This window comes from Acomys russatus, chromosome 2 (genome assembly GCF_903995435.1).
Source record: "Acomys russatus chromosome 2, mAcoRus1.1, whole genome shotgun sequence".
Classification (NCBI taxonomy): Eukaryota; Metazoa; Chordata; class Mammalia; order Rodentia; family Muridae; genus Acomys; species Acomys russatus.
In genome coordinates, this window is record NC_067138.1 from 80788633 (window position 1) to 80814414 (window position 25782).

At 38.3% G+C, this 25782-nt stretch overlaps 1 protein-coding gene across 2 annotated transcripts in view; it reads right to left on the minus strand.

Moving 5' to 3' along the window:
• Window positions 1-25782, minus strand: part of Rasef (RAS and EF-hand domain containing) — a 53587-nt gene that overhangs the window by 14997 nt on the left and 12808 nt on the right. For both annotated transcript variants that reach the window (XM_051163393.1, XM_051163401.1), the window contains 7 exons: window positions 21460-21606; window positions 20497-20587; window positions 10461-10556; window positions 8291-8368; window positions 4259-4374; window positions 2877-2945; window positions 282-366 (listed from right to left, as the gene is read on the minus strand). In XM_051163393.1, the coding sequence (XP_051019350.1) occupies window positions 282-366; window positions 2877-2945; window positions 4259-4374; window positions 8291-8368; window positions 10461-10556; window positions 20497-20587; window positions 21460-21606 (682 nt within the window). The remainder of the gene's footprint in view (window positions 1-281; window positions 367-2876; window positions 2946-4258; window positions 4375-8290; window positions 8369-10460; window positions 10557-20496; window positions 20588-21459; window positions 21607-25782) is intronic.

Below are 25782 nucleotides of genomic sequence, written 5' to 3' on the forward strand. Positions count from 1 at the left end.
GAGGAGAACAGGGAAGGGTTTACAATCAGGATGCAATGTGAATAAATTATAAAAAATAAAAATAAATAAAATAAAAGTTTGGTTAATATTATTGCATTTACTTTTAAGAATGTGCAATTTAGAAATCTCTAATTTAGAAAATTCTTATCCTTTTTATTTTATGTTAAAAGTGTCTCACTATAAGATCAACCTGAAATTATCCTAAAATATCATGGGTTTTCATGCCCCAAAACACTTATGAAGAGAAAGAAAAGAGTATCTTTTAGGATGACATGGCATACCAAGGATCTGTTGAGCTTGCTGTAGGTATTCTCCAGGGCACTCCTGAGGCCATCATTACTGTCATGTAATTTCCGGTTAGCTGTTCTGTATGGGAAGAAGAAGACAGATACAGGAAGCACTCTGTTTTCAGGCAGTGGCATTCAGAATGTACAGATACTTAACACCTCTTGTAATTTCTGTTTCCCTTCAAACCCCAGACATAGAGTCAGAAAGAGATACAAATTACAATAACTGAATTGATTAATTCTCTTTCCTGCAGGTCTGGGAGCATTTTAAAAATAAATCTGGCTCTTTTTAAGGCAGAATTCTGTCTGTGGCAGAAATGAGGACATTTTTCCCAGTGGCTTGTTTGCCACATTTGAAGCCATCTCCATAAGGAGGTTCTTTGATGCTCATTATCTTCTTTGAGGTGTTGCCAGGAGTTAAGCTGTCACATTATCAATGAATCTTTAAAGTAATAAAAACATTTTAGTGCCATATTCTGTAGGTCTCTGAGGTTTTTGAAGGCCTTACCTATTTTACCTTATCTTTGTATAGAATCATATCTGTTACACCTAAGATGTATATTCTTTTGATAAAAATAGACTAGTAATTGATATGACAATAGTTTGATCAACAAACAATTAACTTGTATAATTTATTTATCCTAAACAACCTGCAATAGCACTTTCAAAGTAGTGGAAGTAAACCTTGTATTATAATTCAGTGAAGCTCGGATGTAGACAGACTCAATGGCCAAATTCTGCCAAGGCAGGGTAAGTAAGTCCCCAATAGTTCCTGCCTCACAAATATGTCTGTCAGATATATTGGGCCAGAAGGCTGAAGATGATGCTCCAACGTTATAGAGAGTTTTGGGTGACTTCTCGGGTAGCAAACTGTCTCTGTCATCTTTTCATTTGGAAAGCTACTAACCTGCACTCCCGGTATATTCAGGTAATTAATTTTATTCCTACTCAAGTCTCTGATGGGGTTTAGTTTTACAATTAAGCTTAGTTGTTTAGGAGTTAAGCTGTTTTTAGGTCTAGATAGATGTTTTAAGTTGATAGAGATGAGATATGATAAATATTGATTTACATTCAGAATTTTAGATGCACCAAGATAGGAAACATGTTTTCTTCAAGGTTGCCACATACATATAGCCAAAACACTATGAATGCAACATTTATACAATTCCTAATTTTTTCATGGTTCTTCTTACTGTAGGTAGTTTATTGTATATATGTGTAATAATATAAATATATGTAAAAAATAAAAAAATTAATAAAAAAAGAATAAATTTGCTGGGCTGTGGCACTCACTCTTCCCTCTGATAACTTCTGTGTCAACAAGCTTTATGCAGCTCTCTATTCTCCCGCTCACACAGCTGAGCCCCAGGCACTGACACAATGTGCTACATGGCATGCCGGTTCTTCCTGCATCCCATCCTTTTCACAGCCTGATGGGATTTCTGTTCCAAGCATACACTTGGCTATTGATCTCAGACTGATTAGAGCTTAAATATGTACTTAAGTAGCTACCACATGGGGTGTTCATGAAACTCATTTAACATCCACTTCCCCTATCTAAAAAGTGATGATCACAAAGTCATCGTTCTATAGAGCATCTGGTTTTCCTGTTTCTAGCCGCTTCATCCTTCATATCTCAGTTCTCTTTTCTCTTCCACCAGGAGCCCTTTCTCGACCTTCTATAGCTCTCCATGGGGGGCCTGCACGTCCCCTTCATCGTACGTCTCTCAATTGGATATATTATATATGCTGTATTTATTTCTATGAGTAACCAGTTTCTCTATTACTATTCTATCTGCTGTCACTATTCTACCATCAATTACAGGAGTACCTCACCCATGAAAGCTGTTAACTGAGAAATCTATTGAATAAGCTAATGAGTGAATAAATTAATAAGACTATATAACAAGTGACCTCTGCAGTTTCCACAGCTGAGACTTCATGAACATTAAAAACAGGAGAAAAAAAAAAACATTTGCCAAGCCCAACATTATTTCATTTAATAGATTGAAAACCAATGAACATACTGTGTAAGTGAAACAAATGGGAGAGCATCAAGGTTTTTTGATAAAGACACTTGGGGATTGGAATCATTACAACTTAGTTGTAAAGATGACAATTTTAGAAAAGAATTTCTTAGGAAATGGTTTTCTTAAAGAAAAGAAAAAAGAAATCTAAGAATATATACACACACATATTATATATATATATACATATGTGTGTGTGTGTCTGACAGCATAACAAAGTGAGAAAGAATGACTAAGCACTATTTATTCTATGGCCCATTTGCAAGAAGAACTGAGAAGCTCTCCAGATACGCAGTAGAACACTGAGGGTGAAGGTTGCATTCCTAACGGGCATAACACAGACGTGGGACATACACTTTTCTAGCTTTGGGGGACTCATAGAACTAGGCTGCACTGGAGTAATTCAGTTAGAGGGAGATGAGTCAGAAAGTGAAGTGGGCATGCCAAATGTACTGCAATGAGAAGACACAGTGACTTGAACAGTGGATATGGCAGGTTGTGTTTCATGTTTTAGTAACAAAACTTGGCTAAAATGCAGAAAGCATTTCATGTAAGAACTTACTGGAGGATTTCAATTTGCCTCTCAAGACTACTGCGATCTTCTGTGTACTCTCGGATTATTTCCAGATCCCTGCAAAATTATATATTATGTTTCAGTGAGGAGAGAAGAGACAGTGGGTGTGTGTAGGAGGCACAGGCCAACCCATCACTAAATCCCAATCCTCACAAGCTCTCAAGCTTCATATATACACACCTGTCCATTTGCTGCCGAATTAGAGCCCAGTTGCATACAGGAATTTATAAGCTCCTTAGCCAAAAATTCTGGGCCCTTTTCAAATGCCTGTAAACTAGCCTATCAGCCTTTAGTGTGTTTTAAAAGGGTATGTCCTATTCAAACCATCTCTGTCCATGTGTTGTGATCATCCTTCTCCAAGCCAGTTTTTCCTCTCTGTTACCTTGCTTCTCTGGTGTTCCTCTTTCCTACAGCATCTCTAAGACTTCTCTTGCCTGCATCTGGGAAGCAGGGATACTAAAAGTCCCTGGAAGGTAGGGTACCCTGAGGATGGAGGCATGGACACGATTAGTATGCCAAGAATGCTCCTAGCAGTGGCAATGCTACCCGCTTCAGCTGATATTGCTGCCACTGGATCCTCTTGTCCCTTGGCCAACACAAGCTGGTCTTTTCTCTGTTATTCACCACCTGTGTCTCCTTAACAAAGCTGAAGCAGGGCAGTTAGCCAGCCCCGATGTTGCTAATCATATTACTGCTGGGCTCCCTCAGTGAGCACTGCTTAACTTTTTGTTTTGGCTTATGCAACTGAACTTACAATGTTTAAAGAGCAGTTTCATATGTTTCTTTTATTTTATGTTTGCTGAACTCACAGATCATTATCTCTAAGGATCCAAACATTATTTAAGCAGGAAAGGTTGTACCATTTAATGATGCAACAATGTCTTAGTTCTGCTTGAAGTCTGAAAAAAATTCTCTTTCTCCCAAATGCTCAAATTTACTCTCTCTGTATATGCATACAACTGTATCTCTTATGTAAAAATGCCTGTCTCTGATTATGTGGAGTTTTATGTTGCTTACATCAATACCTCAAAGCACTGACTAATAATGACTTTCACTCTTATGCTTTAGACCAGAATTCTTATCTGACAAGCACTTTTAACAGAGGTTTGTTTTTACACGGTATTTTCTTCCCACAGCCACGTAAACAAAACTCTTTTTAAGCATTACAATGTCCTAAGAGGCCTAGAATTCAAATGGTTACTCTTTTGAAAAGGATTATGCATACACACACACACACACACACACACACACACACACACACACACACACACACACACAAGGAAATGTGTCACTAAAGGTATCGTCTTTAGAAAACAATATATAATCCCCCAAAGTTAATGAATGGCCTGCTATTTTGTATAGTTTCATACCGTTCAGAACTCAGACTCTGGTCCGCATAATCACTTTTCAAAGCATCTAGTTCACTTTGAAGAAAGGCTACATTTGTTTGTGCTTCCAAAAGATCTTTCTGGAGTTTTTGATTTTCCTAAAGAAAATGAACCAGGAGACTCATTAGTTTCAGGTTTTTCTTGCTTCTAGAAAAAAAAAAAAAAAAAAAAACAGTATATACTGTAACTCCACAAAAATAAAACTACTTTTTCTCACTTCTTCACATCTGCCTGCTCAAAGAACCAGTTACATATCCAAATAGTACGCATTTTAAAGTTTATAGTTGTTTTTTTATTTTGTATCTGACATCTATACCAAACTATAATAAACAAAGGCTGTTAATAATGCACTGATGTTATTGGAAAATTAGGCAAGAAGAAATATCTAAACACCTACCCAAAGTTGGTTACACTGGATGCTTTTAATAATAAACACCATTACGTAACATTTAAAAAGGATGTAAATAATAATAGAAAAATATAGTTATAAACTTTTACATTTTTCTTTAAAGAGAAACCACTGGGCACTTGCAGTTCAAATAGTTGATTATGCATATAGACTATCTATTTTTCCTTCTAAGAAAACCTCCCGAATATGAAACTACAATGGAACAGTTAAATAAATGGCAGAGGGGCTCATGAATAGTGAAGTGACTTCAACACATTTCTAGAAAATGGAAACCCCATGATGTGCGGCACCACAAAGAAGAGAGTGGGGTTGGTGGGGTGGAGACAGTTAGTACTGTGTGGATATAATTTAAGAGTGCATACACCACCACAAAGATTTTTGCTCAGTTTCCAGGTATAGAATAGAAGTGGCATGGAACCTTTAAGAGATAAATTCAAGAAGGTGTTCCTTATGTCAATGGAATGCTGTTCTTGGAAGCTATTTCTGGAGATCAGTTGCTACTTTCTGTTTACATTTGTGGCTCATTCTCTGATTGTCTACAACCAGGTCTGCAACAACGCTACGCAGACACTGCCCCTTGCTCTTGAATAATTACAACTGTGAGCTAAATAAAACAGTTCCCTTATAAAGTTAGCCTGCCTCCAGTTTGTAATTGTACTAATTAAATGCACCAAGGCACATTCTAAACACAAATATCTAGTAGTTCCTTCTGTAGAATGCAGAAGAGGCCAAGTAGCTTGGTCAAATGCCAGAAAGTAGAATGACAAGTGGAGCTAGGGGACTGGAGAGGTGGATCAGCAGTTAAACATACTTGTTGCTCTTCAAGAGGACCTGGGTTCTACACCCAGAGCCCACAGGGTGACTCACAACCATCTAGAACTCCAGTTCCAGAGCACCCAATGCCCTCTTTCAGCCTTTATGGATACCGGGCACATATACGGTACAGAGACATACATTAAGGCCAAACACCCATACACATAAAATAAATCTTTTATAAGAAATAAGAGTAGGGAAAACAAATTAAAATTATCTGGGCATGGTAGCTCTTTTCTTTAATCCTAACACTGAAAGACAAATAGGTAGATGTCTGTGAGTTTGAGACCAACCTGGTCTACATAGAGTTTCTAATCTAGTCATTTAGATAAGCTTTCAAGGAAGTGTGTGTGTGTGTCTGTGTGTGTGTTGTCTGTCTGTCTGTCTGTCTGTCTGTCTGTCTGTCTGTCTGTCTCTAACATCAGAGGCATAGTGACCAGCTTTTGTCTATCATAATTTGGTAACAAATACCACATACCAGAATAAAGAATGATGTTAAGAATTCATATATTTATTTTTAAAAAGGTCCAATAGTTGAATCAATAATTGGTTCTTTGAGTGAGAAGATTTGAAGAAGAGGGGAAGATAAAACTGTGAGAGTTATATTATGTGCTGTTTCACTTTTCCCAGAAGTAAGAAATACTGAGTGTAATGACCCTCAACGTTCATTTTTTTCAAGGAAATATTATAGATATAATGAAGGGCCCAAAATAAAAAATATCAGGTTGATATGCAAGTACAGCAAGATTAAAACAATCCAATAAAAACTGTCATTTCATGATCTCTGAAATTAATATTTTCAAGAGAAAATAAAGAATTTTTACAAAGCTAGCTGAGTTATCTTTGTCCTGACGAGTTTTATATCAACTTGACTCAAGCTAGAATTCCTGTAGGAAAGGCCATAGGGCATTTTCTTAATTGGATTTTTTATGGGAGGGCCCAGCCCATAGTGAGTGGGGCTATTCGTGAACTGCCATCCTGGGCTCTATAAAAAAGCAAGCTGAGGAGCCCAGAGGCAGCAAATCGATAAGTGGCACTCTCCCATGGCCTCAGCATCAGTTCCCACCTCCAGGTTCTTGACCCCACTTTTATATGGAACTGTGAATAAAATAAACACTCCTCGAGTTGCTTTTGGTCATGGTGTTTCATCACAGCAATAGAAACTCTATTTAAAACAATCCTTTTTTTCTTCCTTTTTGTTTATTTTTTATTTAATTAATTTATTCAGATTACATCTCCATTGTTATCCCCTCACTTGTATCCTCCCATTCTTCCCTCCCTCCCTCTTTCACCCTATTCCCCTCCCCTAGGTCTGAGACAGAAGGGGACCTCCTTCCCCACCATATGGTCACAGCCAATCAAGTCTCATCCTGGTAGCCTGCTTATCCTTTCTCTGAGTGCCACCAGGCCTCCTCACCAAGGGGAAGTGGTCAAATATGGGGCACCAGAATTCATGTCAGAGTCTGTGCCCTCTCTCATACACCTGTAGAGAATGTCCGGTATATTGGCTAGATCTGAATAGGGGTTCAATGTTTACTGCATATATTGTCCTTAGTTGCTGCAGTAGGTTGAGCAGACCTCCATGGGTCTAGATCCGCCATCATGATGTTCTTCTTGTGGGTTTCTACGACCCTATGGATCCTTCTATTTCCCCATTCTCCATATTTCCCTCACCTAGAGTCCAAATAGGAAGTCCCCACATCTATTCTGATCTCCTGATAAATGAAGATTTTCATTAGACATCCCTTTTGGGCTTTTGGGCTAGTTTAAGACAATCTTTTAAAAGAATAACCCAAGAACAAAATCAGAAAATCTGAGAAAGAAAGCAACTCTTCATGATCCAAGTATAAAGCCATCTACGATGCAACAATATCAGGAATGGCTGAGACTGTGAGTCCTAGCAAAGTTCTCTCTGAAATAAAGATTACTGACTAGATAGAAGGTATACAATCTCAAGTCAAGAGCCTGAGTAAGTAAAAACATTTTTAATCTTTGGGATTAACCTAAAATCAGAACAAGTAAAATAACTTAACAAAGGTAAATGTTATTGATTTTTGCAACAATGAAAGGAAATATAAACTTAGGAACAGATAAAAAATATAATAACAGATAGAAAGCTGAAGGAAGGGTGAGCCACACATCCAAATGCAAATGCTTCTAAAAGCCTGGGACTAACTGCATTAATCCCATATGCATTTCTTTAAGTAAATAAACATTTAAAAACCTCATAAGTAGTATATAATTGAGAGAGAATGCCTCTTTTATAATACAGTTACTCAAATACATTTCAAAGACTTTCTATAACTATAGTATCAGTTGCTCTTTAAGCTTTTATTTCAGAAACACAAAAACAATAAATACCACAATTATGTGCATGCTGTCTGTGTTGACTTGATCTTGTCAACTTGATACAAGTTAGAGTCATTTGGGAAGAAAAATATCAACTGAGAAAACACCTCTATAAGACTGGCCTATAGACAAGTCTATTAAGCATTTTCTTAATTAATAATGGATGTGGGAGGTTCTACTGTGAATGATACCATCTCTGGGCAGTTCCTAGTTTGTATAAAAAGAAAGCAATAGAAGAAAGCGAATTAGCAGTGTTCCTCCTTGGCCTCTGCTTCTCTCCCTGCCCTGATCTTCTCTGGTGATGGAGCTGAGAGCTGTAAGATGGAATAAACTTTGCACCCCAAGTTGCTTTTGGGCATGGTGTTTTATCATACCTATAGAAAAGTAGCCAAGACACAGTCTTAAGAGGAAAAAAAATTCTGCCAGGGAAGCGTGATTCTTACCATTGTTAAATCATGAATTTGTTTCTTTAATGCTGTCACATCTTGCTTTTGACTTATGTGTCTTGATTGTTCTTCGAGCTGAAAGAGGAAAACATAAATTACATATTTCCAAACTCATTCAGAAATCCTTGGTGAGGATTCGAAATATTTTTAAATATAAATGTGAGAGTTCTAGCAGTTTTTCATTTTTAACATCTTATGACTTTACAAATCACAAAATGACATAAAATCTATTATATTTAAACATGTGTTTTAAATGATGGAACCTATTGGAGAAGGACTTTTTTAATTACATGTATTTTCTTCAAAACACTGGAAAATCCCTTTGGAAACCATTCCATTACAAAGCAATCCCTGCTTTTCTTGTTTGGTAACAGAATTTGGGCATTCTCTCTTATCCCGTGTGCTTAACCACTTTCTACCTACTTTGTAATAGTCTTACCTTCTATTAAGTGTATGAATTGGTTTTGTTGTTGTTGTTTTGTTTTGATTGATACAGTCTCATATTTATAGGCTAGCTGCAATTTCGCTTTGTGGCTAAGGCTGGCTTTGAACACCTGACCTTTTTCTCTCACAAGAGCTGAAAATACAGATGAGTGCTAGAAATAAAATGTAAGAGGAGTTTTAATGTCAGACTCACCTGTTTTCTACATGGGGACTGTAAGAAATGTTGGAATAATAACTGACATCACTAATATCTAAGCATGGTGTGAAGCTAGACAGGCACGGAGAGGATGAACTATGAGATGATGCCTACATGAGACATTGGGGAAAGCATGCCCGGGACAGAGATGCCTACATGAGACATCATTGGGGAAAGCATGCCCAGGACAGAGATGCCTTCATGAGACATCATTGGGGAAAGCATGCCCAGGACAGAGATGCCTACATGAGACATCATTGGGGAAAGCATGCCCAGGACAGAGATGCCTACATGAGACATCATTGGGGAAAGCATGCCCAGGACAGAGATGCCTTCATGAGACATCACTGGGGAAAGCATGCCCAGGACAGACATGGAAGAAATCAAAAGCTATGCCTTTCCGAGCAATTCAAAGCAGCTGGGAGAGGAAAGGAATTGCCATGGATTCCACTCGTTAAACAACTGCACAGAAGGCAGTGTTTCTGGGAAGAAAAACTGTATTATCTTATTAAATGGTTAATTATTTCTCCCATCTCTTTAGCTTGGCTTTGAGTGACTCTACCTTCCTAAAGGATGGTCCCTTAAACCAGGAGACTGTCTAGTCCACTCGAATTAACTCATATGGTTTGGGTAGCCTGAAATGATAGGTTTGATACACAGGATAAATAGATTGTACACTCATGACCAGAAGGAAACAGCTTTCCCTTAATGGCTATCCAATACTACTGTAATGTTTAATTATCAGTCTGTTTACTTAGTTAATATATTCCCACTACTTATGAAAACAACCACATGTAAGATCTAAGCATAATCCTTACAGAAGTAGCTTGTAGTGACAGGTGAGAGTTCATTTCTGTATATGGAGATGTCAATTTGATAGCATAACGTCTATAACACTAAAAATATCTGCATCATGGAAGATGGCATGGGCTCCAAATCTCCCCTATCCCACTGCCTCACTCCATAGCCACTTTTTAACATGTGCAAGTGAATCACAGAGTACAAAGAAACTGTTCATTGGAAACAAGAGAGAGAATGCCAGCACTCAAACATGCTTTTGCTCATATTTCTACAATTTTTTTCTTATCTCATGAACAGGTTATTGCTAAACCTGGTACTTTCTACTTAAAAGAACAACTTTTTATTTCACTTAATATTTACTAATTATCTGCTATATATCTTGAAGTAAACAAGGCACAGGACTACAGGGATAACTGACCTAGTCAATGATATTTCAATAAAGAACTGGAAACAGGGGATTCACTCAAAGTATTTTGTGAATGAAAACTAAAGAAATGGGTAAGAGGAACTCTTCAAGGATAAGCAATTTTACTATCCCCATGATAAAAATCAGATGGTGCAGGAACTAGAAGAACTGCAGGGCTTTTAAAAATAAGTCTCTCAAGGAGGTGAACTGAATCACAAATGTCATTCTTTCTTCTACTTTAATATAATTCTAAAAGTTTTTCAGTTTCAATGTCTTAGACACTGAGATAGTGAAACTATATCTATATGCCATATACATACCTTTTTTAACCTTTTAATGGTCACCTGTAGGTCTCCTACTTCTGTTTCATACTGACGCCTAAGGTCACTAAGGGCTTCCTCAGCTTTACGCTTTTCCTAGGGAAAAAAAAGTTTTTAAAAAAGCATTTAAGTAATTTTTGTCTCTTAAACAGCCTTCAAGCCTTCATAGATATGAAGCTTAGCTTGATACAAAAGGCTATAAGCAGGAATGATAAGATTAGATGGTCCAAGGATACCAGGAAGGTATAGGTGCATAGTAGTGCTGGACGTGAAGCCTACAAAACTGGAAGAACCGCAAAACATCAAGATTTGCACATCATCCTGAAGTTCAGCTTCTAAGACTGTAACACTGTGGTAATATCACTGCCCACCAATCTACAGATTCAATGCAATCCCTATCAAAATAACTACACAATATTTTAAAGACATTGAAAGTTCAATTCTGAACTTCATATGGAAAAACAAAAAACCCAGAATAGCTAAAACAATCTTGTACAATAAAAGGTGCTCTGGAGGAATCTCCATACCTGATCTCAAACTGTACTATAAAGCAATAGTAATTAAAACAGCATGGTACTGGCACAGCAACAGGCTGGTTGATCAGTGGAATCGAATCGAAGACCCAGATATGAATCCACACACATATGGTCACTTGATTTTTGACAAAGAAGCCAAATCCATTCAATGGAAAAAGGATAGTATCTTCAACAAATGGTGCTGGTCTAACTGGAGGTCTATGTGTAAAAAAATGAAACTGGACCCATATTTGTCACCTTGCACAAAACTCAAATCCAAGTGGATTAAAGACCTCAACATAAAACCAGAGACACTAAGCCACTTAGAAGAAAAAGTGGGAAAGAGCCTGGAACATATTGGCACAGGAGACAACTTCCTGAACAGAACACCAACGGCCCAGGCCTTAATGTCAACCATTAATAAATGGGACCTCATGAGGCTGAGAAGCTTCTGTAAGGCAGGAGACACTGTCAAGAGAACAAAGCGACAGCCTACAGACTGGGAAAAAATCTTCACCAACCCTACATCTGACAAAGGTCTAATATCCAAAATATATAAAGAACTCAAGAAATTAAACACCACCAAACCGAATAACCCAATTGAGAAATGGGGCTTGGAACTAAACAGAGAATTCTCAACAGAGGAGTATCAAATGGCTGAGAAACACTTAAAGAAATGCTCAACCTCCTTAGTCATCAGGGAAATGCAAATCAAAACAACTCTGAGATTCCATCTTACACCCATCAGAATGGCTAAGATCAAAAATTCAAGCGACACCACATGCTGGCGAGGATGTGGGGAGAGAGGAACACTCCTTCATTGCTGGTGGGAATGCAAACTAGTACAGCCACTTTGGAAATCTATCTGGTGCTATCTCAGAAAAATGGGAATAGGGCTTCCTCAAGACCCAGCTATTCCACTCCTTGGAATATACCCGGAAGATGCTCCAGCACACAACAAGAAAATTTGCTCAACCATGTTCATAGCAGCCTTATTCATAATAGCCAGAACATGGAAACAGCCTAAGTGTCCCTCAGTAGAAGAGTGGATAAAGAAACTGTGGTACATATACACTATGGAATACTACTCAGCTATTAAAAACAAGGAATTCCCGAAATTTGTGGATAAATGGATTGAGCTAGAAATGATTATAATGAGTGAGTTAACCCAGAAGCAGAAAGAATCAAATGGTATATACTCACTTATATCTGCATACTAGCCCAAGGGGCATGTCCCACAAAAGCCTTCACTTACCAGGAAACTGGGACAGAGGGAAAGGCATCCTATTGGGACTCTAAATGACAGACGCATGGGAGAACAGCAAAATAAAAGGATACAGAGGGTCCTAGAAATCTACAAGTAGAACAATATGATAGGCAGATTTGGGCCCATGGGTCCCACTCAAACTAAGGCACCAGCCAAGGACAATACAGGAGGTAAACTTTAAACCCCTTCCCAGATCTAGCCAATGGTCAGAATATTCTCCACAGTTGAGTGGAGAGTGTGATACGACTTTCTCACGTACTCTGGTGCCTCACATTTGACCATGTACCCTGGAGGGGGAGACCTGGTGGCACTCAGAGGAAGGACAGCAAGTAGTCAAGAAGAGACTTAATACCCTATGAGAATATATAGGGGGACGTAATCCCCCTCAGGAACAGTCATAGGGGAGGGGAATAATGGGAAAATGGGGGGGGAGGAATGGGAAGATACAAGGGATGAGATAAACATTGAGATGTAACAAGAATAAATTAATAAAATAAATAAATAAATAAAATAAAATAAAATCACTGCCCACCAATGAATAGATAAACATTACTGTCAAAAAATATAGCACAGCTATATCTTATGATGTCCCAGGACTCAGGAAGGCACAGCTGATATACCTGTTATCCAGTCATTTTTTATTTTTACCTGAATTCAAATCACATCATTAAAAATTTCTATGCAGCATGCACAGAAACTGTGATAAACTAGGAGAGTTCCTTAGCAAGGTACAATCTAAAAATGCTATTAGGTGATTTTTGTCCTTGAGTAAACATGAGGAAGTACACTTTACAGCAAATAAGGTGGCTACAACATCAGCTTAATGATAGGACCATTTTAATCCATGCAGCTGCAACACCATTACACAGTATGTGACTATGTTACACACTCTGATGTATTCCATTAAGTTTCCCTATTGAAAACAGTGGCAAATAGGTACACCAGCATGTCCAGGGACTTCATTCAGAACTCCTCACTCAGGTGGAAGAACAAATGGGCTTGGGGAGGAGAGTCAGATTAACTTAAAAAAGAAGACTACAGTGGAAGACTGGAAACCTTCCAGGCTTCTGGCTACATTTAGGAAAACAGAGAAGCCAGAGAATTGAGTAATATATAAGGGATCCATAAAAGGCAATAATGACCTGATCTCTCTCTTTTGAAACAGGACTTTTATGTCACAGATCCATAAGCTGCCTTTCTCTGTCCCCAAAAGCAGTTTGAGTCCCCTGGCAGTCTATCCCTTATGACAACTGACAGGCAGGCACCTGCAGCAACAGGGAAAAGCAAACCAAGCCACTTTCTCACTTCCCCACTCACAGTATGCTTACAAGACAAAGTTGATTAGCTGTGTTGTGATCTTGAAGCTGCTCCTCCTTGAAGCTACAAGATAAATTTATTGTCCTGCGCCAGCAGGTTAGGCCAGGTCAGGCTAGATCACAATTTGTGGGAAATAAGATAAAAACAATAAACTAGTGAAAACAAAGCTGGTTTTTTAAATCTCCAGATTATGAGAAATTCCTGTCCTATTCTCCATTGGCCATGACTTGCCCCCTTACCAAACTGACCATCTTAATTGCTTTAAGGCACAAAGCCTTTCTACCAAATAATTTAAAGCTTGAGATCTTGAGATCACTCTTTTTTTCTGATCTTGGATTCAGTCACTTAAGAAGTAACTAAGTTACATTATGTGTAACATTCCAACTCTTAAGAGTTTTGAGAGGAACAGCTAGGAGTGAGAACACAGCTTCCTGCTTATCTATAACTCTGTTGAACACTAAGTGCACCTCATACTTAAAATGGACCATAACAATTCATATCTTACAGGTTCCCTGATTTTTCTCTTTTATTCTTATATTGGTCCCTTTTCAGATTATTTATTTATTATTTATCATTTTAACCATAACCCCCTAACCTGCCAGAAGAAGGCATCAGACCTCATTGTAGATAGTTGTGAGCCAACATGTGGTTGCCAGGAATTGAACTCAGGATGTTTGGAAGAACAGACAGTGCTCTTAACCTCTGGGCCATCTCTCCAGCTCTCAGATTCTTTTAATAATTTTTGTTGCCATTGTTAATTCATTGCCAAGGGTAGTTAAAACCCTTGAATGGCATTGGTGATTGTCTTATCAGAAGATGTATCCTTACTAATCAAAGAGTAACATCTTCCACAAAGTATGACGCAAACATATCCCTTCTCTGCTAGTGTCATATTAACTGTGAGTCTGTTCTCCCAAGCCACTCAGCTGTTGACATTCCTTTAAGGTCATCGCTGACATACTTGATAAATCCTTGTTAAGGCTAACAGTCAACCCAGTGTACGTTCTTGTCTAATGCTGGCCACTAGAATATAGGCTATTCTAATCCTATAGCTATTTGGTTTTTAGAATTAATTTGGGACTCCCCTGGTGATTACTGTAGAGTCAACATAATAGATATCAAAAATCCTGGTATCCATGCTGTAGAGATGGTGCAGCAGTTTAAGAGCACCGGGTCTTCTTGCAGAGGACCTGATTTGGGTTCCCACCATCCACAAGCAGCTCCCAATAATCTATATCTCCAGTCCCAGGGAATCTGATGCTCTCTTCTAAATTCAATGGGCACTACACCTGCACACAGTGCACAGATATACATGCAAGCAAGACACTTATATATACAAAATAAAAATAAGCATACCTTTTAAAATACACATCGAGACAAACAAACAAACAAAAAGAACAAAAACCTCTTTGTACTGGAATTAGCTTCACTAATCAAAAGTTAATTGAATACCAAAGTAAGAGTAAAGGCCTACTGAACCAACATGCAGGTCCCAAAGCAGTCAGGTGGAGGCTTGAATAAAGCTTCCCTTATCTACTGTACTACCAAAAGTCAGCTAAGGAGAATATGAAGACCCTTTTCTGCTTCATATATCCAGGACATTGGTAAAAACTCAAAAGTCAAAGAGTCAAAACAAGACATATTCAAAGACTGGGCCATGTACCTAAACCGTTCAGATTTTTAAAAATTAACTAAGAAATTATTCAAAACTGTTTGAAATCCTTAGAAATTAGGAAAATGCAATTTGAAACAACTTTGAGATTTCATCAGATGCCAGTCAAGTGGCTGAAATAAACAAAACAACCCACAAGCAAATGCTGGAGAGGATATAAGGAAAAGGGAGCCCTCATGTACAAACGTGCATATGCTCTCTCATCTATGGTTTCTAGATCCAAATCTTCAGATGTGACCCTATAACCTGGAGTAACCGCAGAAACTAGGGAAGTAAAAATGTACCATGGGGGAGGAGTTGGCACTAGAGAGGGAAATAGCTATCTTTAGTGACATAAAAGATAAAAATTGAAATTAAAAAAACCAACAAGAGAAGAAATGGTAGGTTTTTTAATTGGAGAAAAGAAAGAAACAACACTAAAATTTTTTGAAAAAAACATAAAGAATCATTATTCTTTGATTACCAAAAAGAACATATAATGCATAAGTGTATAGGTAAACAGATACATATAAAATTTAAAACTTCATTATGTCACTTGGCCTGGCAATGTTCTCAAGAGCCTTAGGTTAACTAAATCCCCAACCGTAGGAATTAAAAACTCTCCTTCAAGCCAAGGGAGTCCAAAAGACTCTAAAAAAAATAAAGACTACTGTGTTACACTTGGTTGCCTTCCAGAATTTTATCTAAGTATCTCTTGCTGAAGTAAGATACCATATGCACTTGGTACACAGGACCCTAACCCAAAAATCTCTTCCCTGGAGAGTAACTTTCATAGTACCAGAAAGTGCTGCCAAGGAAGGGAAGCAACCAAAAGTCCTACTCACCTGTTTGCCTTTATATCACACCAATGACCAACATGACACGATATCCTTAATAGTACAACATTGGCACACACATGTTGATGGTAACCACCAGCGGTCTAATTATACTCAAGAGTTACTCAACAGGAGTAAGATCATATTTTATATTGGAGATTTATCCAACTACCCAAAGCTAGTGAGGTCCTGGACCTTAGGGGAGAACCTACTACTACAGCTTTCTGAAACCAGCATCATTCCTAGCTGCACTCTAAATGTTCATCCTAACACCCAAAAAAAGTGTGACTACTGCCTGCCTCTATCTCCTTGCAGCTGAACAACAGTATGGAAAGGCACAACTGGTCAAAATACAGGGCACATGTGAATGTGGGGTGCCCAGTCACAATAGATCCAGGTAAAAAAAAAAAAAAAAACACAACTCATATATGTAAGGCACAGGGGATATCATGAAAGAGGGAGAAGAAATATTGTAAAATCCAGTAGACTAATAAATCTCATGGAAGCTACACCCATGACATATCAACACCATGATGGCCTAAACAATACCAGAACAAGGACAAAAACAATAAGCATGTTAAGGCGGAAGAGGGAAGTTTCAAGGGAACCCACCTCTGAACAAAAAAACTACTGAAGAGTGATGAGAGGTGAGAATTAGTTGTCCCCATGGATGAGCCCTTCAGCTGTTTATCTAATAAGTGCTCAGCCCAGAAACCATATACATATAAGCAACACTAAGCAGACCCGTATATATGTTAACAATTAAAGAAAAAGAGGCCCTGAATTTGAGAGAAAATGAGGGTTAGGACATTGTAGGAGCTTGACAGAGAAAAAGGAAAGGGGTAAATAATGTAATTATACTTTAAACTTAAAAAAATACAATTAATGATGTTTAATGCAGAAAATCTCAGAAAACACTGAAATACTTTAGGAAAAGAGCAATCCATTATTCAATGATAAACACTAATAATTGCTTTTCTACTATCTTTTCATTTTTTATTAATAAAAATAGCATCATTGACCCTAAAAAGGACAAAACATAAAAATAATAATTCCCCACTTGCTGATAACCAGGCTCTAATTGCTAGACATATGACCCAATAACTGTTATGTCTTCTATGAAAAAAGATAATGTCTAACTCCTAATGACCCCTGGGCCTCACACTAATGATTAGTCCCAGCACAGATAAATGGTGCTATAAAATACTATCTAACCAGATAGTGTGTTGCTTACCTCCTATGCTCCCAAGTAGGACTCCATAAAAACTTAGGTCAATTTTGGTCTGACAAATATTTTTACTTTTGTTCCTTGGCAGGTCGTTCCCAACACTACAAAAACTACATAATGATCTTTCCAATGGCTTATGATTATGCATCTGCAGACACTAATATAATCAATATTCAGCAAACTGATTTCAACATTATAGATGGAATATATAATAGCCAGTAGGACATGAAAAGATCATCAAGAAAGGAGTAAAATTGTCTTCATGCATAGATTATGCTAATATCAACCTAGAAAACATGCTGGGATCCATCAGAAGTTATTACATATAAGCAAATATATTTTATATTCTAATATTTTGCATGTATTTTCACAGATTTACTAGTAACAATCAGAAATAGAATTGCAAAACATTTTCAGTATTATCAAGGTAGACCAATTAGCAATCAATCATACGTAGTACCTGCACACAGCAGACTACCACACACTTCTGAGACGGAAGAAATAGAGAATGCTTCATATTACACAATGCAAGGTTTCTACTTTACTATAATATAAATGAGTACTGATACATGGCTATGTCTCACAATAATTATGTTGTGTAAAACAAGCTAAATAATAAATAGCACACACCATAATATTCCATTCACATACAGTTTTAAAACACAAATCTATAGTGACAAAAGGAATTGAAAAGTGATTGTGTGGCAAAGACAAAAATCACAAAATGGACAATAAACCAAAGGAACATGAGGAAACAGCTCAGCGTCTTAGTTATAATGGTGGCGCATATATATATGTATGTATGTACATGTATGTATATGTATATATATACATGTCCACACTTACAATATTCTTACAAATTACATAAGTATAGTTTACTGAATACAAATTGTAAGTCATTAAAATAACTGAAACTATACAATGTTCATTCCATGTACAAAAAAAAAAGTCACGAGTGAAAGAAGATTCCCTTAGCTAGAGAACTAGGTGGGGAAATTAGTTCAAGATAGAGACACAAATTTACAGAATTTAGGAAAGTAGAAGAGAGTCTGAAAAAAATCACCAAGTAGCTGGGCAGTGGTAGTGTACACCTTTAACCCCAACACTCAGGAGGTAAAGGCAAGCAGATCTCTTGGGTTCTAGGCCACTTGGAGTGAGTTCCAGGGTAGGCAGAGATACAAAGATAAACACCTTTGTTTCAATAAAACACCAAGGTAAAGAAAACAGTTGGAATAAAATCAGACTCACAAGCAATGAAGTGATGTCATTGGGAAGGTAGGTATACAGAATAAAGAGCCCAGGAAGCTGAAGGCTAGCATAGTGACTGCAGGAAGCTAGGGAAAGTCTCCAGTGATCTAACATGTGTAAATCCAGTAAAACCATGAGTAAAGATGTGAGGGTGGTACCGGGCAGGGCTGGTAGACACAGTTCCTCCCAGTGCCGAAATATTCAGCCAGCTGTAAAGTCCTTGACTGACATGTTAAGATTTCAGGACATGTATGCACAGAAACTCACTGACCACAGTAGAATGCAAAAAAAAAAAAAAAAAAAAAAAAAAAAAAAGGAGCTGTGAGCGACATGTTTCTTATTTTAACTTCTAGAGTAAAGAAAAGAAAATAAGAAGATACTATCATTAGTAAAGTATGAACTTGATGGCAAGACTTTATTGGTGATGACAATGCATAATTGAGCTATGAAACCCAGAGAGATCAAACTGGACTGCATGGGATTAAAAGAAAACAGGGACATAACACACAGGTGGGTAGTAGGGAAAGAGAATAGATTAGAGAGGAGTCAAGGAATGGTGAATATGATCAATTTACATTGTATAAAATTCTCAAAGAATTAATAAATATATATTTTTTTAAAAGATAGGCTATGCTCAAACTATAGCACCAGCCAAGGACAATACATGCAGTAAACTTCAAACCCCTACCCAGATCTAGCCAATGGACAGGACATTCTCCACAGTTGAGTGGAGAGTGGGGTCTGACTTTCACACGAACTCTGGTGCCCCATATTTGACCACGTCCCCTGGATGAGGAGGCCTGGTGGCACTCAGAGGAAGGATAGCAGGCTACCAAGAAGATGTTTGATACCCTATGAGCATATACAGGGGGAGGAGGTCCTCCTCAGTCACAGTCATAGGGGAGGGGAGTAAGGGGACAATGGGAGGGAGGGAGGAATGGGAGGATACAAGGGAGGGGATAACAATTGAGATGTAATATGAATAAATTAATAAAATATATTTTTAAAAACCTAAGAAAAAAGATAGGCTAACAAAGATACTCAAAAGGATCTATGTATAAGGTAAAGACAAAGGAAGTTATCTGAAAGGAGACAAAAGGCACAGAAAAAAATAGTATTAGGCATGCTTGTACCTATCACAGGCAACGGTTCTCAGTACTTCAAATATACCACTGTGATTAATCCACCTCGAGGCTGGTAGATGGCAGCAAAGACTCACAGGAGAGATTACTTTGCCATCTCCACCTGGCCTCCATGAGGCCAAATCAGGATGTAGACTTAGGTCTGCTAGATGCCAGCACTTGGGTCTGCACTGTTATTGCATCTCAGCATCAAAATAATAGTTTAAATCCTATCACTACTTACTCAAAAAAATGTATGTATTTTCCACTTTAAGCAAATATCAACTCCCCAAATACATTTTATACTGAAAAATACACCTTTCTCAGGAAAGTAGCACATAACTTTCAACTTAAGATTTCCTATGGCAATAAACACCACAGTTAGGAGGCAGGATTTTAAATGAACTGCAATTGATATTTAAAGTTGTGTAGTGAGCCCAATATACAGGTAGATGTTCAGCCATCTTCTCACCAAAGCTGATTCCACAACTGCCAGTCCTCCACTACATGACACTTTTGTTCAAAGAGGCCACTACCTTCCCACACAAACTTACTGTTCTCCAACTCACATGAGGCTTATGTTATGTTTATCAGTACTAGAGAGGTATGTCTTCCACTTACCTACATGATTAGAATATCTGTATCTTTCTAACTCATGAGCGCAAAACACTTCTGGTTATAAAAATCCTTTCCCTGCTCAAAATCCAGAGCATTCATATTTTTACATAGGGTACTTAGCAAGGAGGACTGCTGTCCCCACGCCTTGGTACCAAGAGAAGTGCCCATGGTTCCACAAGAAAAGGTGCCCCCTAAAGATCTGCCAAATGAGTGAAAGGGCAACCCGAAAACTCACATCTTTCCGGGTCTCATTTTCCACTGCATGAATCCGCTGGTCCATTTCCTCTTCCAACTCACTCAGCTGAATGGCTGCCTTGTCCTGGGCTCTGAAATTCAAAAAATGCATTGTACACGTGGATAAAAAATGTAAAGAGAGATTCAAAACTCTTCAGTGTCAGGCTTCACATTATGTAGGTGTTCTCCATGATATATCCTAGTCCTTCCATATAATAAATTAAGGTTATTGATGTGACTATTTAGGTGTAAAATGGCATTGAACAACTTAAATAGATGAAACAAATAGTAACTAAAGACAGCAAATTTCTGGGAGACAGTCAGCAAATGTGAAAATATTGTTGCCACAAGTTAAGTGGCAAATCTAGACAAAAGAAAGAACTTTATGGCAATAGACAGATAGAATTTTAAAATTTTATTATATAAGCTTTACACTCATATAGGCTAAAGTTAAAGATGGAAGGAGCAACCTCAGCAACATTTTATAATCAGTCTTCTATAATTCCAGAGATAAAATTGCCTGTTAAACAAAGTTTCTTACTTCACCCAAAACATTGTGTACTACGACTTATGACCCCAACAGGCTTTCATTCCCCTTCATTCTGACTGAGACTCCTGTCTTTACCTGGCTTGGCTAAAGAGCCTGCCTACCACCCTAGAAGTTTCCTGTTTTTTCTGTGTCTGGATAGAAGAAACATTCTGAATTTTTCAGGATGGAAGCATTAGTTCTGAGAGTTGACATGGTATAAAGGCAATGCCCTACCAACGGGTTGCTATTTGACCTTGCAATTACTGCCTGACAACACTTACCCTATATGAAATATTCTAGATGGTTCTGGATTCCTGAAGTTCAGGAAGTCCACTTGTATCATGACAAGACTGCACCACTAAGTCCCTTTGCCACCCAGGTCACAGAACAAGATAACAGACCCCATAAGTTTCTAGGAAGGAAGCGGTTTGATACCTCTTCACTGCAATGGCCAAGTTTTCCATTTCTGTGCTCTGGAGTTTGATCTCACGGAGAAAGTTCCTTATCACATGTTCATAGGGCTGGATTAGTCTTGGCTCCACAAGGGTGATGTTATGGTACAGGATACTAACTTGTTCTTTTCTGCCCAAAATATTAAAATTAAGTGTTATCAGTTAAAAAGTAAAACAGAAAACATATAGGGTGAAAAAGATAACTAAAATATAAACGAGGAGGACTGAATAATCCATGGATTGACCTGGAATGAAAAAAACAAATGAGGCAGAGAGCTTGCTGGGTTCTCCATACTGGAAGATGGCTACCCGGACAGCCAGTGACTTCAGTGCAGTCGAAGGGGCTTAGAATGAAGGCTCTTCATTTTACTTATTAAAAATTGAATTGTAAAGAACTTCAGAGAAAGGTAAACTAATTTCCAAATTCTGTATTTTCCAATCCTTTACAAACCTTTTCAGAATGGATATACCTATTACTTTGTTGACAGTGAAAACTGCTTCAGGCAATTTCACATTTGTGGATATACCCCCACACACAGACTTTTTCCCCTTAGTACTTTAAACACTGAATGTTTAGAGTTTCTCACATCCATCCATTTTTATTTTTTAGATACCAGTTAGGTGTTCAAAATTTTTATTCAATAACTACTGAAAGTTGGCAGAAGCTCCAAGGCTAAGGGCTCTGATCCACGCTGCTGCCCAACTTCAGACATCAGTTACCAGTCCAAGTGAGGGCTCGTTCTAAGCCATCAGGTACAAACCAGCAGTTCCCTTGACCCATCTCCAGGCTTGATAGTTTCCTAAAATGGCTCATGGAACTCACAAAAAAATATTTTACTTACTTTTAGTAGCTTATTACAAAGAATAGCAAAATGGGAAGGGTATGCAGGGGTGGCATTAGGAGTCACAGAGTTTTCACGGCCTTTTTTATACCACTTATTCAGCCTACACTTTGATGTGTTTGACAACCCAGACATGCCCCAAACATACTCTTCTAGCCAGGAGTCAAACTCAACTTTCAGACTTTTTCCCCCAGAGTCAAGGATGAGGGTCCAAGTTCCAGCATTCTGATAATGCCTTACATTTGTTACTCTTGTTGTTGTTGTTGGTTTGTTTGTTGTTTTGGATTATTGTTTTGTTTTATTTTGTTGTTTTGTTTTGTTTTGACAATTAGCCTCCATTTTGAAGCAACCTATAGTCTAGCATATCATCTATTTCATTATCTAATAGAAAATAAGAGATTGTTGGACTGGCTAGTGGCATTCCAGCCACTGACATCAGCAGCTAATGGCCTAAGTGGAACTGGGTGTGTTTTTAGAGTAACATGTCTTTTATGTCTTTATAGAAACACACACTGTGCTGGTTAATTTTATGTCTATGTGACACAAGCTGTAGTCACTGAGGAGGAGGGGGAACCTCAGCTGAAAAAATGTCTTAGTAAGATTGGACTATAGGTGGATGTGGAAAACATTTTCTTAATAATTTATGTGAGAGGGCCGAGCCCATTGTGGGTGGGGTCACCCCTGGGCAGGTAGTCCTAGGTTCTATAAGAAAGCAGGCCGAGCAAGCCTTTGGGAATAAGCAGGATCCCCTCCATGGCCTCTGCCTCAGTTCCCGCCTTCTGGTTCCAGCCCAGCTTGAGTTCCTCTTCTTACTGCTTTGGATGAGGAATTATAAGTGAAAAAAATCCTTTCCTCCACAATTTGCCTTTGGTTGTGGTGTTTTATCACGGCAATCATAACCCTAAGTAAGACACATACTCTGTGTGGATTTAATAACCATGCCACTTTCTATAAGCACCACTTCACAGCCATCTATTTTCTCAGTGCATGAGCTGTATACTGATATATTTTGACATGCTCCATCAGAGACACATGATCTATCCTTCCTTCTTACTCTAGGAGTATTGACATGAACTGTGAGGGTGACAGCACATGATAGTAGCAGGAAATTTTTTAAAGCAAGTAACATTTATACTGGCTAAAAGACAGAATGAGGATTTCAAATTCAGGTAATTACTTAGGTCTGCAATAACTTATCTCAACACCAACATAAAAGAGGTGTTACCAATTTTCAGCAGGCTTAAAAATGCTATACACACACACACACACACACACACACACACACACACACCTTTCATACACACTGCATTACTGAATAACCAGCAGAAGCACTTGGTTATTTACTATATTTGCTGATCTGCCATTGTGGTTTTAAAGTCACACCCTCAACAATGCAGAGGATCTACTGTCCCCTGACACTGATCTGGAGAGGTTACTCTTGAGGTGCATGTCTTACACTGGAAAAGCTGTTGGGCAGGACAAGAAACTGAGACGCTCACAAGCCTTTCACAGCCATCCACAGCACTCTGGACAACAAGGTGATGAAAACAGATCACTCAAATAACCTGAACACAAAATTCACATCATCTTCTCAGCACACTTTGCCTAGAATCGGCTGAGGGCAGCATGTTTTCGTGTTTGTTTTAGATGGATGTACTTATTATTTTATGTGTATGAGTGTTTTATTCTGGTGTTTTTCTGTACATCTCATGCATGTCTGGAGCCCACAGGGGACAGAAGAAAAACTTGGAAAGCTAATTCAGAAGGATGATGAGTTCAATCAAGGCTATTCTAAACTATAGTAAATTTATTGTTGTTATTGTAGTTGTTGGGTTAAAAGGAAGGAAAAGGACTGAACGCCGAGGTAGGACAAAGGTCGGACAAAGGTCAAGAGGGAAGGCAGGAAGGGTGGGTCAGATTACACACTCTCCCTGGGCAAGGCTGAGAAGAAGGTGCTCAGTGATCTTCTAGGTTCTCACAGAGCTCACTTCCTCTCTCTGGCAGTGGCAGACAAAGCTGAAATGATTACTTTATCAGTGTCTTGTGACTTTCACAGGTAGTCTCCATTACATGGGATAGAACTTAACCCCCTACTCTACTCACCCTTGAAATCCTGTTCTAGCAAGAAATACTCTTTTGTTCTTTGGACCTGAAGATCTATCTTTTCCTTCAGGATCCAATTGTGATGGAATTCTCCTTGTCCTTCAGATGTGAGTAGAACTGAAGGTCCTGTCCCTACAGGACTCCATCAACACTGCACCTGAGAACAGTCTTTCATAATGAAGCTCTTATCTGCACCTGAAAGCTTGTCTCCGGATTACAGGCTGTGATGTTGTAACCCTTCTAATAAATCTTATCTACAGGGTAATTCACCTCAGCTTCCCTTCTACAAAGCCTCCATTATCTACAATAGGCAGGAAAGCAGCAAGGTAAGAAGGCAAGAAGGAAGAAGTAATGCTCTTTGTTCAAAAAAAAAAAAAAAAAAAAAGCACTCTGCTACTGTTTGTGGGCACAGACATAGATCATGATAAGAGCAGCAAAGCCTAGCTCTCCACTGGTGTCAGAAGGGAATCCAAATTGCATGGTCTCTGATGGATGACGTCACAGGACACAAGCCATCAATCAAGAGAAGCTTTGGCTATCATAGGGAAGAAATGGTACTCTTTATGCATACTCACCAGATATCAGATGATTTGCTAAACAACCTGAGTATATCATCTATTGGGATGTTCATAACAACCACAGAAAGTGTTTCTTTTAATTTATTTTTTCAAATCAGACAGATCTAATGGTCTGTTATAAGATAAATCATGGCCCAAATGTCCCAACTTACCACCAGGACCTCAGACTCTAGCTCAGTGGTTCTCAACGTTTCCAATATTGTGATCCTTTAATACAGTTCTTTAGGTTGGGTGGATTCCCCCCAACCATAAAATTGGTTTTGTTGCTACTTTAAAATTGTAATTTTGGCACGTTATGAATTGTAATGTAAATATCTGTGTTTTCTGATGGTCAACCCCCAAGGGGGGTCATGACCCACAAGTGGAGAACCACTGCTCTAGGTAATTATACTTAAGAGTCTTTAATGAAGGAATCAAGTTAAGTGAGATCATTATGGTGAGTTCTAACCAAGTCTTATTAGTGATTTTATAGAAAGAGGAGATATGTACAGAAAGAGATCCATGTGAAGATATAAGGGAAGATGGCAGACCCAGCAACAAGTCACCAGGACAAACTAGCCCTACTGATAACCTGGTGCCAAATTTTGAGAATCTACAATTATGAGAATTTTTTGCTGTTTAAACTAACTGTGGTTCTTGGTACTATAAATGCATGGGGAGCACACAAGATCCAAGGACACAGAGAAAAAATGGCAGAACTGAAATTCTGTTCTGTGCTTGAAACTTTACAATTATCCACTAATATCCTACCCCTTCTTAACTGTGCTAAATGCCTACACTTTG